This window comes from Primulina tabacum, chromosome 12 (assembly GCF_025594145.1).
Source record: "Primulina tabacum isolate GXHZ01 chromosome 12, ASM2559414v2, whole genome shotgun sequence".
Taxonomy (NCBI): domain Eukaryota; kingdom Viridiplantae; phylum Streptophyta; class Magnoliopsida; order Lamiales; family Gesneriaceae; genus Primulina; species Primulina tabacum.
The window spans coordinates 3,224,371-3,241,386 of record NC_134561.1 but is presented as its reverse complement, the minus strand read 5'-3'; the positions used below and the strand labels follow the sequence as shown (position 1 = coordinate 3,241,386).

Genomic DNA, 17,016 nt, shown 5'->3' with positions numbered 1-17,016 from the left:
GGTTCGACAAATAGGTTTTGGAAACTTTGGATGTTCCACACACCTCCATTGCCCATTCGGGCTTTCCATTGGAAGAACAACAAAACAAGGCTTTTTCCATATTTTTTATTAGTGTCTAGAGGTGGTGACCTCTGAAGTATCTTCTAGAATGACTGCTAGTCATCTCTTCTTTCATCATTCACGGCCTTAGTAAACGAGATTTTTTCAAGGTATTGGTTCACCGACCTTTTGGCCATGGATCTCCATCATATCTCATATTCCTTCTTCTGTAATGCACATTCCCCCAACTGTAATGATGATATTTTTCATGAAAATTTTATGTTCTTTTGTTCTTAATCTCAAATATCATCTTACTAGGTACCCATCATTTCCTTATAATAACTATCGGCCTGACAAATTTTTTTTCAACTACAGTCCTCCTTCTTTCTTTGATTAGAAACCGCAAGTCAGTGTTATTCACATTCACGTTGGCTACCGAAGGAAAAAAGTTTCTTCCACTATTATTGTTTCTTTTTTCTCAAGAAATTTCAGGATTTCCTTATTGATTCTTTCTTGTAGGACATTTTTAATATCCCAACATACATTAGTGTTATGGTTGAAAAAATTATGATATTTACAGTATTCTCTTCCATTCATCTACTCTCTAGCTGGTAACTTATGATCGGTAGGGAGGGGGGGAAGTTATAAATATTTCCTTCACCAAGTGATCAAAATTTCTTTTGGGGAACAACTGTAGTTTATAGTTAGAAAATTTATCCAAATTTGCTAATTCATCGCATTGTATCGAAAACATTGCTACATGTTTCACAATAGACTGACCATCTTCTCCTAAGTATAAAGTGAAGTCTTTTAGCCTGTTTGAGAACTTCCTAACTCTTTCAGTCTCTTTAGGTTTACCATCTTATGGTGATTTATTATCCTCTTTCGAAGATTCTCTCCATTCCCTTATTTTTGTCATAATATTCATCATGACAGTAGTCAGCAGTAAAAGCTTTGGTCATTTCTTTGAGATCACCATAGATATTTTCTCCATGGACAACATAATGTTTGCTGAAACTTCCTCGCCGCCAGAAAATGCAATTCATTGCTTCATAACCTCTTCTTCGAACTTGTGTACAAGTTGTTTGACTAATCTTCCATCATCAATAATTTCTTCTTCTTGTGAATGATGGTCTTTGCTCTGTGATAGAGGAGTTTCTTGATGTTTCTCGATATGCTTTGGATTATGGTCCTACTGGGCGTTGCCAATTTTATTATCACAAAAACTTACACGCGTCTCATGCATGTGATCGTGCCAATTGTGAAATGATCTGACTTCTATTATCAAACGTTATGCGTCCCGATTCGACTTTTTGTTATCATTCTCTCTAAATGACTTCAAAATTAAAAATTTGGTTGAGCAATATAATGAAAATTAGAGAAGAAATCAGTAAACACCATCAAATTTAATTTATGTTGTTATAAACTCGAGCAATATTTTTACAAGAAAGCTGAACAAATGTGTCAAAAAATAAAGAACGTAGGCTCCTGAAAATTGAAAACATGTGCACAAATTATTGAGAGAATTTGCAAAATATTTGTTGTTTTTTGATGAATTTGTCGAGAGATCTTTTTATTCTTCTTTTTTCCAACTCTTTCCAACAGTTTGACCATATTCCATGATCGCTGAACATGGATCGTGAGTTAACTTCCTCAGTTATGCTTTTTCTCAGACCAACTACAGCTCTCATAAACTTAACAGCATTTGAGCTTCCATATCTGATTATTTTTCTGTTGGTGGGCTTTGACTGCTACACACTTTTTTGGGTGATTATTTAGATATCAATGATTTGAAACATCATCGTATTATATTCTATATGTATATTAGCAATTTATTTTTTAATAAGATATTATAATTTATAATCTAATTAAAGAATTCACAAGACATTAAAGTTTATAAGCTTCTAAGGGATCACATAAATTATTTTGCTAGTCAAATGATAGTAATAATTAAAAATAAGCAAATGAGTTATTCGTTAATATCATGAACCGTTACTAATGAAACAGTACGACTCAAAATAATAGACAAATTTTTATTTTTTTCTAGTTTTTATTTTCTGTTTTTGGTTTTTTTGTTTTCTTTAACAAAAAAGAACTTGGCTAGTCGTACATCGATCATACTTTATTTATGATTTATTATTACTTCCACTCCGTCATTTCCCCATTGCTTTCTAGACAAATAAAATCAAATATTCTTATTTTAACAATAAAAAAATCTTTTCATCCAACTGATACTATAGATTTGACAAAAAATTGTGTAAAACTATCACACAGATCGTATTTTATGAGACAAATCTCTTATTTAAGTCATCTATGAAAAATATTATTTTTTATGCTAAGAATATTACTTTTTATAGTGAATATCGATCGGATTGACCTGTCTCACAAATAAAAATTCGTGAAACCATCTTATAAAATACCTACTCTATAGATTTTAATACTTAAAGAAATAAATTATCGCATGAGATATATTTCAAGTACATCCATCTTGAAGGACATCTGAAAACAATGCTTAAAATCACATCCGAATCACATCCATTCATAGAAACGCTAATGAAAGAATGCAAACACATTGCAGTCATACAATAAATAACCAAATTCTTTAAAACATATATTATGATAATATGATATCTACAACAAAAATATCTCATTAACAAAATGCAATCAGCAAAAAGTATCAAATTCACGAATTCAACTCTAAATATACCCTTCGTTACTGAAAGTATCGTAGAAAGATAACCAAATTTATTACCTATCCTAGAAAATGGAAAACACTCGACATGGTAAATTTGTCCCATAAATTTTACAACAAATGGAAAGTCTAAAATAAAATTGGTGAAATGAATAAGAAAACAAGCTGGCTAAGGCCCTAGCCTGATCCTATATTTCAGCCAGTTAATCGTCCTATAAAACTAAAATTGGCCTTTCCTGGTTGTTACGATATATAAATGACCTTATGAAACGAAATTCAACCCATCAATCCAATCAGCATAACTCTTATCTGCGATAATCCGAGTTTGCATCCCTATCTAGAGTGGAGAAATGGTTACCTGATTGACGAGGACGGTTGTATCCTCTGCCACCATTTGGGTTAGCTGGGGGGTTGGACCCTCTGCCACCATTTGGGTTAGCTGGTGGGCGGAACCCTCCGCCACCACTCGAATTAGCTGGTGGGTGGAACCCTCTGCCAGCACTCGAGTTAACCGGAGGGTTGTACCCTCTCCCACCACTCGAGTTAACCGGGGGGTTGTACCCTCTGCCACCGCTCGAGTTAACTGGGGGCACCCAATTGCTGCCTGAATGGTTATGACTAGGACCCCCATATGATCTATGCGATCCAGTATTATTGTAACTACCCTGTCGGTGATGAAACGAAGCTTGGCCTGAATAGCCATGAGAAGGTTGGGGGTAACCATGTCCACCATGCTGTGGTGGACGTTCCGGGTAGTACTTGCGTCTAGAATAATCCCTACCATGAGGATCATTCCAATCGTCGCGATCCTGACGGGGTCTGTTATACAGGTTATTATTAAATGGTGGGGCATAGGGTTGCTTATAACTCGTATAGTTTGAAGGTCTATGGTGATTTCCACCATCCATCGGTGGATAGCCTAAACTAGTTTGCATTATGCCACGTTCTCTGACAGAGTACATATGGTTTTGGTAAGGCTGATGAGGCGGGCCATATCCCTGTGGTTGATGGTGGGGATACATCTGACCAGGATGACCATTTCCCTCTGCCCTTGCCTGTAAACTATTCACAACAAGCCGATGTGCAGCCTCTCCAAGCTGTCGGCCAGATATTGATCCATTCAGGTTATCACGCCTGTCATAGAATTCCCAAATCAGCATTATCTTCAATGTAATTTAGCAATGCCTAAGACCTTAAACTTTTCATATATAGTATAGCTCAAAAGATGTTTCAATCTCCTGTTTCTATTTGATCGATAAATTTCTATCATAATATGAATCAATCATCTAAATGCATGGAAAGGAAGTGCCATTCATCAACATACAAGAAACAGGAGATTGGAACACCTTTCAAAAAATGAGACGTGTGTTCATATGTTACTTTATATCAAACAGTCGAATCTGTATACCTTTCATTATCAAATTGCTTCCTTCCAGAATCCTCATGCCAAAGTACAGGTTCTGATTTTAGATCACCAACGGTCACAGTCTGCATTTACGATGACAAGTAGAATATAGAGTTTTATTTCCTTTAAAGTCACCTTACTGAAATTTTTGCCATATATATCAGTAAGTCTGCTATTCTACTTTATTTTTTTGCTCCGCAATTCTACTTTGGTAGTATATATTGCACATATATACTTATACAAAAAATTAATCACCTTCTCAGGGAAAATAACCCCAGGTGGAGGTCGAGTAATGTGCTTATGCATGTCAGGTAGTATGTATATTGCACATCTGTATGTGAACAAAAAACTCAACGGTTAGAGAGTGTTGATTTAAGAAGAATTTTTAAATTAGAATAGCATCAACATCATGGAGTATATAGGGGTTTACATGACTTGATTATTTGTGATGTCTTCCATCCCTCCAACCGGTGATCTAAACACAGGAGGACAGGGATCTCCAAAGCAAAGTGAAATATAACCATTCATTCCATCGCTGCATTTAGGCTTAAAAAACATCAGAACAGTCCAACAGAATTCAAATTACCAGTTATAAACATAAAAGGAAGATCATTCCCACTATTTCCAAATTTAAGTTCTAAATCAACCATAGAGGAAAACCTGCATGCACACATTCAAAAGATATGAAGAAGAGATCCAGTCACAAATCTAGTCACCGCATCTACTTGGTGAAACCAGCTATAAAATTCGGGTCAACAATTGTCACCCGTAATCCAATCTGAAGTTCATGAAACAATGAAATATTTTTTCCTAATGTAGAATGACACCACCTTCACTTCTTCAACAGTACAAATACTTAAAACGTTCTTCCACTTTTCCCACATAGAAGAATAATGAGTGAATTAGGTTCCCATCCATGTGAAATTGAACTACTACCACAGAGCAAGGCATTCCAGACGACCTTAAAACGAATAAAGCGTGAACACTCGGGTTACCTAATGCATGATAAGAAAATTTAGAAAGACAAACCTGGCTCCTGGATCTATGCGCTCCTTTATTGTAACTCTTTCTTCGTTTTTCAGCTGCTTACATCGATCATCAAGAGAGAATATGTATGGGGAGAGCGTGTGAGATGATGAAATAAAAAGCATGTTAGACATCACACTATTTCTCCGCGTTTCCTCTTCCTGAAGATAGAAGAATGAGTGAGTCGGTATAAATGCCCTGCATCTCAAACCAGAATTATGATCCAAAAGCTGGAAGCCGTACTCACCGTAAGAGTGTGCTCAACTTTTGCCACCTCTGCAAGTAGACGGCTTTCATCAATGAAAGGCAGCTTAGCAATGCCCTAAATTCAGGGTAAATCACAAGACTGTAACTTAAATGATGACAAATACTTGTAGCTATATGTTTTGTCTTGTCACAATACGAATCTCTAGAATACCTGCCAAGAGAACCGCTTTCCATTCATATCCACTTCAAAATCTGATGAGCAAAAAAAGCAAGAAATTTAAGAAAATAAACATTCTACGTACCAGGTAAAGAGAAGCACATGACATGACACATAAAAGTCATTTGACAATACCAATAGGATAAAAATCAGAGATCGGTGAGTTCGGATCAGTCATCAATTTCCTGTAATGCGTAGGCAAAGCATGGGAACTGCAAACAAACTAGTTAGAACATGAAAAAGACATTAAAATCATTTAATATACCAAAGGAGAGAAGATTAGTCCAACCTTGCCGCAGGAAAAACACCCAACAATTGATTGAAGGGTTTAAAAGGCGACCCTAGTGTAAAGATTATATTCAGTTGTCCAAGATCCTTAAGATCTGAAGCAAATGGAGCATAATGGTATGGGTAAAACCTGCCAAAATTCGAGTGGAACAGTCAAACCAGGATTATCAGCAAGAGACACTAAATCAAAAATCACATATTGTATGGGAGAAGGTAAAAGAGAGTAAAAATAAATATCAAATTCCCTCATCAAGGTAGAGTACAATATCCAATCTAGTACACCAAAAATTTAAAACATGAGACGCATCAGATCTGAAAACGAAAGTTACAAATGAAAGCATCGGTTTTAAATCATTATCGAGCTTCCAATCAAAACAGAAAGAATAAAGAAAAAAGAAAAGAAAAAGGTGAAAAACAAGAACCAGTGGTGGTGATTCCAGATATCACGCTGATCCTTGTAATTAAAGTTGAAATATAAAAGTGCACAAATTTTGTGTTATTATTAAAAACATGGATATAAAATATGTTACAAGACATAAGTGATGTGCAAGTATAAGATTTGAGTATATGCTAAAAAAAATACACAGTTGCATGGAAGAGCTTTTCCTTTTTCTGAGCAACTGGAATGGAATAGTGTTACAGGCTCAAATATGTTGGGCTCAGAAAGCCTATATAAGCCTAATGGTCAGAACATTTAAAAAGGGGTAACTTGAACAGGGGGATAGGCAGAAGGCCAGAAAAAAGATATATATTATGCAGAGTTGGTTAGAGGGGCATTCGGGTATTATTATTCTTCTGTTTGGCTAGATTTCGATAGGGCAAGAATTTTTCTCTTGCAGAAGGAATTATTTCCTGGGCTGGGTAGAAATACTCAAATTATAGCGTCAATTCGTAATTATAAATATTTTGTTATTGATTTCTAAAATTCTTGCCGGTTTTGAGTCATTTGGAAGAATTAGATCGTAACAATTGGTCTGACCTGCCGGATTCGAAATCGGAGGGCAAACATCATGGCAACAACTAGGCATAATGGAAAAATGAAGGCAATACCCAAGGCAGTGATGCAAAAGGAGCAGAGAGATAAGAAGACTCAAGATCGATGGATTACTTTCGAAGAGAAAATGGAATTCATGCATCGCTCGCTGTTAGAAATAAAATATGTGATGGAAAGATTTATCGAAGCAAATATGAAGATCTCCGCAAGAAGCTTGGAGGGAAATTCCCAAACAAGTAATATCCACACAGTAACACCGGGGGTGAACCCATCGAGAAAAGGCAGCGGAGAAGCGAAGCAAGCTCTGACGATCAAAATGGAAGAGATTAAAGAGCAGATTATAAGACGAGATATCATGGGCCCAAATTTATTTGATCTCGAAAAAATTAATGAGGTTAATATATGTGAAAAGGAAAATAGCCAAGAGGAAAATTTTTTGGTGAGAACAAACTTACTCGTGTAGGAGTGAATTTACCTGGGTTTGAAAGGATCAGCCCATTGGTATGGAAACCTAGGGCTGGACTATACTTAAGACCATTGTCGATCTTCCAAGGGCAATCATCTGTATTAAAGGGTGGAAGGTCCACCGGTTTTGGGAAACTGAAAGGAACAATCCATGCATAAATTGGGAGAATCTCGCAGAGGAATTGAATGAGAAATCAATTATCGTAAGGCGGTTTGGCTGCGCATTGACGAATTGGAGATCTGGAAATCTCGTGACAGGGCTCTGGAGGGTGGTCAATACAGGGGCTTTTTCCAGTAGTCCCAAACATAGAATTTGGGATGGAGGAGGAGCCCATGGCCCAAATACAGTTAGGAGAGAAATTAAATTGGATCGTCATTTGGGAAAAGAGATTGTAGAGAATAGGAGTGGGTATAGAGAGTTCAACTCACAACCCATATTCACCTTCAGAAGAAAGACTCCAATCAGCAGCAACAGAAACCAACAAAAACAGGAAGGGGCAAGGACAGAAGAATTATGGAAAGAAAGAACAGCAATTTGCAAAGCTCAAATGTTTGGGTGCTCCGGGGCAGCGAGAAATTTCACAATTGTAGGCGTTAGATTGGTTATTTTGCACGATGGGAGGACTGAGGAAGATTTTGATAAGGAGAAACATTTGTTTAATGGATTTATGAAATTTCTCAGGGGGTATTTTCACATGTTGTAGAAGGTATTGTTAGTCAAGCTAGGCTAGCACATATAGGCATAGGAGTACTGGCAGTCAACTTCTGCAGCAACCTCACTTCCGTTGGCTCTGTTGGTTTGCACAACAAAAAAGGGGGATTGGGTGATTCGTTTCTGGAGGATGCTCCAAAGAACTGGTTGCTGTATAACAGACAAGAAAAATGTTCCATATAGGTGTCTGGATGCTGATGTGCTGAAGAGATCATTAAATGGCCCGCTAAAAGACAATCCCAAGATTTCTCTGGCATCTAAAGAAAATCATCCTCAAGTTTCTAGAAACTGAGTCTCATTAGACAGGTTGGTGTTGGGGCAAGGTGCTCATAGCAGAAAAAAGAAAGAAGGAAATAGTTGGTAGTATGTAGGGGTTCAAGCATCAAAGAAGACAAGTTGGGAGGGTGCGGGTGCTCAATCTAAGAAAAATAGACTTTTGAACTCCAGCCTTGAGGACAAGGCTGAATTTCAAGAGGACGGTATTGTTACGGGCTCAACTATGTTGGGCTTAGAAAGCCTATATAAGCCTAATGGTCCAGAACATTTAAAAAGGGGCAAATTGAATATGGGGAAGGCAGAAGGCGGGAAAAAGGAAATATATTAATATTATGTAAAGTTGGTTAGAGGGGCATTCGAGCATTATTATACTTCTGTTTGCCTAGCTTTCGCTAGGGCAAGGTTTTTCTCTTGTAGAAGGAATTATTTCCTGGGCTCGGTCGAAATACTCAGATTATATAGTCAATTTGTTGTCATCAATATTTTGTTAAAAGATATTCTCAAATTCTTGTTGGTCATTCAGAAGAATAAGATCATAACAAATAGCACAGGGCTGCTTTTTAGGGGTCAAGACCTTTAAACAATCATTTATATTATCAAACTAATTGGTGACAAAAACACTGCCATGCAAAATGACATCATGTCCTACACAATTTAAGGATGATGTCGTAATAAAAATTGTATGCCAAATGTATCTGAGTGTATGAAAACAAGAATAAAAGACGAAGTAAGAAGCGAAGGAAAAACAAAGTTTAAAATCTTCAATTTTCAGTCAGAATGACATTAAAAGCACGTGAAAGAATTTACCATTGCCATGAACAGACACCTTCATAGTAGTAATGCATAACCCAACATAACCCTTCTGTGTATCTCAAAACCTGTAAAAAATAAGATACTTCAGCATTCATTGCCACAATGTACACTAATACATCCAAATTTGAGTAAAGTAGGATCATCAAAGTTTGCATAGAGCATCATAAAGTTGAAAAAATTATTGGTCCAAGTTTTTTCAACCAAAGAAAAGGTTTGAACAACTTACCACGTCTCTTCGTACTGCTTCCAGTTCCTCGGGAGTTGTTACAGAAAATTTCTCTTCGTAATACCTCTCTTTCCACCCTGGTTCTCCTAATTTTACCTAGGATAAGAAAAAAAAAAAGTCAAAAAGATAAAGCTGGAAAAAAAATTCCAGATCTATATAAATTCAAGTTAGAATCCATAAGGTGACCTCCTCACGTCACAAGGAGTTCTCCTCTACTCGTCCTTAATAACATGATAAAAGAGATATATTGGTGCTGAGCAAATAATTACAGTTAATCTCTTCGCGAAAAATTAAATCCGCAATCAGACATTAGAAAATAAATTATAAGGGAATGCATTTTCATAGATACTTTCATCTACCATAAAAATTTCACAAATTTTTTTCCTTGAAAAGGGCACAGCTTTTCCCAACTGATTGATTAGTTTTAATCATTGATTGACCCTTATAGGGTCGGCTATATAATGCACTCTCTCAACATACTGATCATATTTCCAAAATAGTATAAATCAGAATCTTCATCATGTGATCAGAAGCTAAACTCAAATAAACACTTGGATCAATGCAAAATCAAACAAGAAAAATACAAATAAATAGCATATACAACCGCATACTGAAGCTTTGTTGCCACGGGGAGTGTACATGCTCAAATTTAAATCATCCACATAAAAGCAACGCTGTAGCCTGATTTCATATGAATTATGAAGTTAAAAAAAAGTATATTGAAGTTCAAACCTTGTCTTCTTCTGCATTATCCATGTTGAATACATCGGATTTCTCACGGAGCGAATTCTTAAGCTTTGTTTTCAACTCTTCTTTGTTTTCAAGTACCTGAATGGCAACATAAATAAAACCCAGTTGAGTGGGATTATGATGGTTTGAAAAATGCTAAAAAGCAATTCAAGATGATAAGTATGAAGTCAATAAGAATCCTAGTAATGAGAGATAGTCGCCTCAATCTCTAAGAGCAAACCTCAGGATTTTGGGACTTGAACAACAAATGAGATAGTCGCCTCAATCTCTAAGAGCAAACCTCAGGATTTTGGGACTTGAACAACAAATGATAATCCAAAATGTATAGGCTGGACAAATTAAAATAAAAAGGAAAAAGAACAAGATCTATGAAGTGCCTATCCAGAACGAAGAAAACATACTTCAATCTCTAAACTATTCTCAGCTTCAACAATAGCTGCGCCTATAGTGGCCCCAGATTCCACTCGTGTAACCTTTTGGGCACGGACATAGTTTCTTTTATCTTCTGGTGTTTCAGATTGCTTGCAATGAATATCAAGGATGGACAAACTTGAGGTAGCTTGACCAATTTGATGGTGTCCAAGAAGAGTTGAATCTTTCTGTTGATAGGGTGAAGATGAAGGACCAGAAGCAAGGCGAGAACCATGGTACCGAGCAACTGGAACTAGAGACTCAGGTTTTACACGAGGTTCCATATCATCGCCTCGTTTTGCTTGGGTTTTATCGCGCTTGATTCTTTCAGATTGCCTCTGTAATGTTTATAAGAGGTATGATTTATAATCCTTATCATCCATTTGCACTTCTTCAGGACATAAGAAACAATATGAAGAATAATAAAATGAAATTACAGCATATAATCAGTACGTTGTGTAACAAATTAAAACCTATGTTGCATGGATACGGGTACGAGTATTGTATCGAATACGATACGGATACGGCGACACGTCAAATTTTGAAAATATTAGACACGATACGGCTAGGATACGACAATCATTAAAATATATATAAATATTATATATATTTATATTTATATAAATTTAGTATTGAAAAGTAAAAATTATAGAAATGGAATGAAAGAGACGGACAAATGTATTTATGGATTTAAAAGCCCATCCAAATTTATTTTAAATTATTTTTCTTTAGTCCCTAGAAATTTTAATTTTTTTTAATTGACCCCTAAAACTTTTAAATACTTGCAATTTTGCCCAAACATATCCGAAAAACGTATCCATGCCGTATGCATGACGTGTCCTCGCCGTGTCCAAAACGTATCTGGCTGGTCAACCCTAAACAAAGTCAACGATACGGATTTTGAGGTATCCGACACGCTACGCGTGTCGTATCCGATACTTCAAATAAAATTTTTTTAAGGTATCCGTGCTACATAGATTAAAACCATAATTATTTGCAATAGCTCTGGACATGAAAAAGAAAAATGTTAGCATAACAAAAAAATGAATGCAGATTATCACATTATGAAACTGCCATCAGATGCTAGACACCAATGATTATAAAGAGAATAATGAAGAAGTAAAAGTGCAAGCAAAGTTATGCATCTTCCTATATTCCAGCAAAGGGTTTTCATGTTGACTAGAAAAATTAAAACTCATTTGATATTCGCACTCAAGTGTCTCGTCATGGACCATGCACTCATGAATCATGACATAATTCCACTGTTTCAGCTCTAGAAAACCATGCTAGCAGTTGACACAATTATATTTTAATAGTATTTAAAATGTTCAAAATCATGAGTGCATCTTACAGCACCATAACCAGACAATGGTTGCCCATCATCACTATTTGCTTTTTCGTGTCATCAACAGTTCATTAGATGCAACATCACAAAAAATTAATAATAGAAGATACTGGAAAAACCACAAGAGGTTCTTCCACAAAAGATGTAATAAGACAAGCAGAAAATTTATCAGATTTTAAGATCACTTTCTGCGCATGATAATATCACACACAAGATTGACAACAATGATTTCAGTTATTAAGAAAACCAACTTGATGCAATCGAGCCCTTTTCTGAAATATTTTATCTTCAAATGCTCCCACGGCTTGGATAAAGTGCTCCACCCGGCTCAGGTTCGGCTGGTAAAGGAAGAATAATCATAACATAACTTTGTTACATATCAGGAAACTATAGTATGAACAAGAAGATCCTTTGAGCTCCATCCATTACCTTGCTTCCATCAGTTAAGTACCCACCCAAAACCCTCAATTCCTTTTTATAAACAGCCATCAGCAAGTTAATTGCACCCTATAATTGTGAAAGTGTAAGTGCATAAAAAAGTAAATTGCAACAAAAAGACCCATGAAACTCAAACACAGGCAAATGAATTTCAAATAATGCAGCATATTTAACGACACTATCCATTACAAATATGTAGAGTTCTGGCGTAAAACATAGAATGCCAACACTGTTATGGTCAACAGATATAACAAGTATACGTATAGACCAGTCAATACAACAAACCACAAGGATAACTTCACTAAGACAAAACTCAACAGTACTTAATCAGCAATAAGAAAATGCCAACCATTTCAAACCAACTCAACAATTTAAAGCTCCTCAAGTTAGTGGCGGAAGAATTTTCCACCTACAGAGCAGTTAGTATCATAGCATTCACATGTGGTGTATGAGTAAAAATTACTAAGTCCACAATGCAGAAAAGCTCAAAGTTATATAACATCCCTTGAAAGATTTACTAGTTATTCAACTTAGATGTAAGAATGTATTTTTTGCTAACGCAATACATATCGTTTTCAGTATTTTATTTTCCTCGTGAAATTAGCATCTTGAATCGTACTTCTTAGTTAAACATGAACCATATCTGACAGGACAACCATCTATCAGTGAAGATTTAGTATTCACCTCAAATTTTTTAGACAGCATCAATTTGGTTTTAGCTTGGAAAAAAGCTAGTACGAACAGCTTGTTTTACTCTTTACATGTCAGCTTCATGTGGCAAAGTAAGCATGCATGTAATTGAAGTCAAAAGTATACACTAGGCACAAAATTGAACTACCAAAATGAAAATCGAAGAGCATCGATAGAAGTATAGAACACACCTCACGGATCTCGAGTGTAGGCATATGCGGCAAAAAATCATTACCAACAAAGAAACACATGAATATGAAATCATCGACTATGCATTCGATATCAGTCTCAAAAGGAAGATTGGGTATCCTCATCTCATATTCTATGTATTCCCGAAGAGTCCAAATGTTCAGAAACTGCAAGGAGATCACAATTTAGTTCCGGATAGATCTGAGCCAAAAATTAGAATATAATGTTATTCCACATGTATATGAACTATGAAGCAAACCTGATAAGGCTTCTTCGGTACTATCTCAGCTTCACCTTTCTCATCAAACTCCCCAGCCTTTCTTTTTGCCTTCCCTTCGCAATTTGCTGCCAAATGACCCACTTGACCGCATAAAAAGCACTTGTCTTGTTGTCCAGGAGTAAATACAACCTATCATAAAAAGGAAGTACCCACCATCGACATGTAAGTTAAAAGTGGGGAACAAAAGCAGCATATGCCAAATAAACCCAGTATCAGTTAAGTTCAATTCGTAATATGAGTTGAACATCAGCCTCATTGTTTGCATGGAAATGTAAGACCTTAAAATTTCAAAACTCCTTAGTCAGCATCATATGTAATAACAAATTCAAGAACTAAATTATAAATGGGGGACCAACACCTCTCTCAGTATTGAAAAATGAGCTTCGTGAGTAGCCAAAGCCAGCATAATCAGATCAGCATCCTAACATGGGACACCAGCACAAAAGTCAATAATGCAAGGGGCACGGTGGAGGAAAAATGTAAGGAAACGAAAATCGAAAATAAGAAAATGTACCAAACCATACAGACAGTGGCGAGTATTAGGATCACAACCAGGTAGATTCCTTTGCAGACGGATGTATGACATAATTTTGTGTTCCCCTTCGCCAGGAACATTTGCATCAGAAAGGATCACCTTCATGGAAACAGGGTAATTTTCATAAAATTGACGAATTAGCAATGCAGATCTAGACATTTTCAAGATGACAGCACAACTGGACTTTCTAAAAAGAAATCTGATTCATGTGGGAAATGCATCGTGGGATAAGTGTAAACAAACAATACCTTGATATTTTTCCAGCCAGGATCATTGTTTAATCTGATATGAATGTAATATTGCAGAGCAGTAGATAAAACAGCCATAAAGGGTGTTCCAGGTGTGATAACATTAGAATCAAAAACTTGTGATTCCTGTTTTGGTGGAAGCTTCCTTCCTTCTCGCTCGAACTCTGCTCGTAACCTTTCCTCTTCAGCTGCCTAAAATTTATCAACAGAATGGTGGCAAATATTTTACATCATAAGCCTTTGAAGAAGAATTAATATGAGGACTCATACCGCATCTGCCGCATCTTTGGCCGCTCGGAAACGCCTTGACCGCTGTTGATTCATCTTAGCCCTTGGTGCAACACCATCTGCCAAGAAAAATCAGTTTGAGGCTGATGCATTAGGTCAAAATCTCCTTACATCAAATAGCACATAATAACAAATCATTGTAACTTTTTCACTCACCAATGGCCATGTAAAGCAGCTTACGTGGCCGAACCATCACAAAAAGCCGATCGATATAATCAAACATGCATTGAAACACTTCATCAAACGTAGTCGGAGAAGGCTGCATAATCAATTAAGAATAATGTCATATTTCTCTGATATGTATATGATATAAAAATAAAAAGCAGGTATTGAAGAGTTGGGGTGTCTTAGAATTAAACATGTTGCTGGAATTAATTGACAATATAAAAAGAGAGAAAAAAAAAGAATGGCTGTTGTGATGTATTTATCCTAGCATATTTATGCGCTATAAAAATAAGAAAGAGATAACAATGAAGTTAAAAAGCTGTCAAAGAACTTTGGGCTTCGATTATTGGGCCGGCCTAATTGTTCATGGATTTAATTTTTAAAAATTGAAAAGATCAATAGGGCCATAAATTTTTCAACTTTTGATGAAACGCACCGCTCACCCCCAAGATGCAACCTGAGCCCAGCAAAAGACACGCACTGCAAGGGGTGCACTTGAGCTGGGCCTTGTTGCACCCAGTGCTTAGGCTGCGGCAAGGAGCACATAGGGATGGCAATGGACGGGTTTGAGTCGGGTCCACTAGTACCTGAGACCCGACCCATTACAATTTTGAAGGAAACTCATATACTTCCGAACCATAACTAAAGTTAACATGTTTTCCCGACAAACCCTTTACAATATTTTTTTGACATCTTTTATTTTTAACTTGTATGATTATATCAAAAATTAAATAAAAATAAACAAATAAAGTTTATAACACACTTTCAACCAAATATCAAAAGTTATGGAACCATTATTTCATATAAATCTACTTTCAATCTTCGAAATAGGAGGGAAATTATATGATTTTAACAAAGAAAAAAGAACCATGCAAAGAACTTTGTAACAAAGAAAGAAGGTAAAGACTAAAAGTCTGCTGGACGAAGGGGAGGAGGCTGGAACTTAATTCATGGGTGAAGGCTTAGGATGATTTTTTGGGTTGGATTTAGTTCAATTGAGACATGGTTTTTTTTTTTTAACTTAAACAAGAAGCAAGCCACTGTTCTTTTCTTTCTTTTTTTTTGCACCGCAACAATAATAAATTAAGAGGGCAGTATAAGAAATGACTTTGGCCAAACTTTTTTTATTCATGACCTTTTTTGGCTAAAAAAGCATTATCCAATGCATGAGACAATGCCTATTTTGATGAAATAGATCATTCGTTAAATTCAAATTTGTATCAGGGTTATATGCCACATTCTCCCTAAAATTACATCTTCCGTTCCTTAAGCTTTGCTCAACAAACAACTAGCTAATGTAAGGTTTAACTCACAGTCTAAAGTTCAAAACATACTTATAAATAAAATTACCACGAAAATCCAATCCCTCGGGAAACAAAAAACATCACAGAGCAGCAGCATCCCAACAAGATAAACAACATATCAAAACACAAATCTCCAAACACCAACTTAATTAGCTTCATACATTCATTCAGATTCCTAGTCGTCAGGACAAGAATTTCCAAGTTATGATTCAATTCTACAGTGCCCTCTCACTTTCACAAGTACTAACATAAGAAAAACATCGAAGCCTGGCATCAATAGGAAGACAAATAATGAAATTCATAATTAAATACACGAAAGCAAAAATAAAGATACAAACTTACGCGGTCTTCAGGGTGAAAGCAAGGATGAATAATCCCATTCATATCCAGGTACAGATTATCGTACTCGATTTTGTTAGGGTTTGGCTTACTCGTATCCACCGGAATCTTCACATCCTCGATGACAACCGGCTCTTCTTCAATCACGTCCACCACCACCAAAGGATACTTCTCCGCTAACCACCGGTAAAAAGCTGGAACTCCCATTCTCAATCAATCAAAAATGGAGAAAAATTGATGACTGTTCAGATAAGGATCCAGCAGGAAAACTCCAAAGCTCGGTTGATTGGATAACGAATCGGAAGTCGGTGGAAAACAAAAGATTCGAAGACCGTACGAAGAGGTTAAGGGTGCAGGAAATTAGGGTTCCAAGAGAAAACCCCGAATAACAACGTAATCCCCCCTATTCGAGAGAGTGGTATATAAACTAGTAATAGTGCATATAAAAAATTTATTTGCTTATAGACTGACCAATAAAAGCGATATTTTTAAAATAAGTATAATTGAAGAATTAATATATAATAAAAATAAAATGTGGAAAATGGAAGTTGACTGGAGTTTGATGAGAAAAAAACTGTATTACGGTTTGTAAAAATGGTTTTTTTGGTTATTTTGTTCTTTGAATTTGTATAATTTTGGGGAAATTTATGTATAATTATATTGGTGTAAAATGA

General features: G+C 36.1%; 1 protein-coding gene across 1 annotated transcript; it reads right to left on the bottom strand.

Moving 5' to 3' along the window:
• Positions 1–2,629: 2,629 nt before the first annotated feature.
• On the bottom strand, positions 2,630–16,762 carry LOC142521395 (5'-3' exoribonuclease 3). Its single transcript, XM_075624599.1, has 23 exons — positions 16,346–16,762; positions 14,691–14,793; positions 14,517–14,593; positions 14,247–14,438; positions 13,978–14,097; positions 13,822–13,884; positions 13,443–13,592; positions 13,186–13,350; positions 12,296–12,373; positions 12,118–12,204; positions 10,512–10,859; positions 10,093–10,188; positions 9,361–9,456; positions 9,129–9,199; positions 5,876–6,004; positions 5,722–5,798; positions 5,581–5,621; positions 5,410–5,484; positions 5,166–5,323; positions 4,567–4,671; positions 4,392–4,467; positions 4,140–4,219; positions 2,630–3,865 (listed from the first exon to the last, which is right to left on the bottom strand). The coding sequence occupies exons 1-23, from the start codon at positions 16,547–16,549 to the stop codon at positions 3,037–3,039; spliced, it is 3,420 nt and encodes a 1,139-aa protein (XP_075480714.1). The 5' UTR covers positions 16,550–16,762; the 3' UTR covers positions 2,630–3,036.
• Positions 16,763–17,016: the final 254 nt, after the last annotated feature.

Coding starts and splice junctions, on each gene's coding strand:
- LOC142521395 (XM_075624599.1), bottom strand. CDS start 16,549: ATGGGAGTTCCAGCTTTTTACCGGTGGTTAGCGGAGAAGTATCCTTTG. Junction 14,594..14,690: donor GCTGCTTTACATGGCCATTG/GTGAGTGAAAAA, acceptor TTTTCTTGGCAG/ATGGTGTTGCACCAAGGGCT. Junction 5,622..5,721: donor CTCTGATTTTTATCCTATTG/GTATTGTCAAAT, acceptor TTTGCTCATCAG/ATTTTGAAGTGGATATGAAT.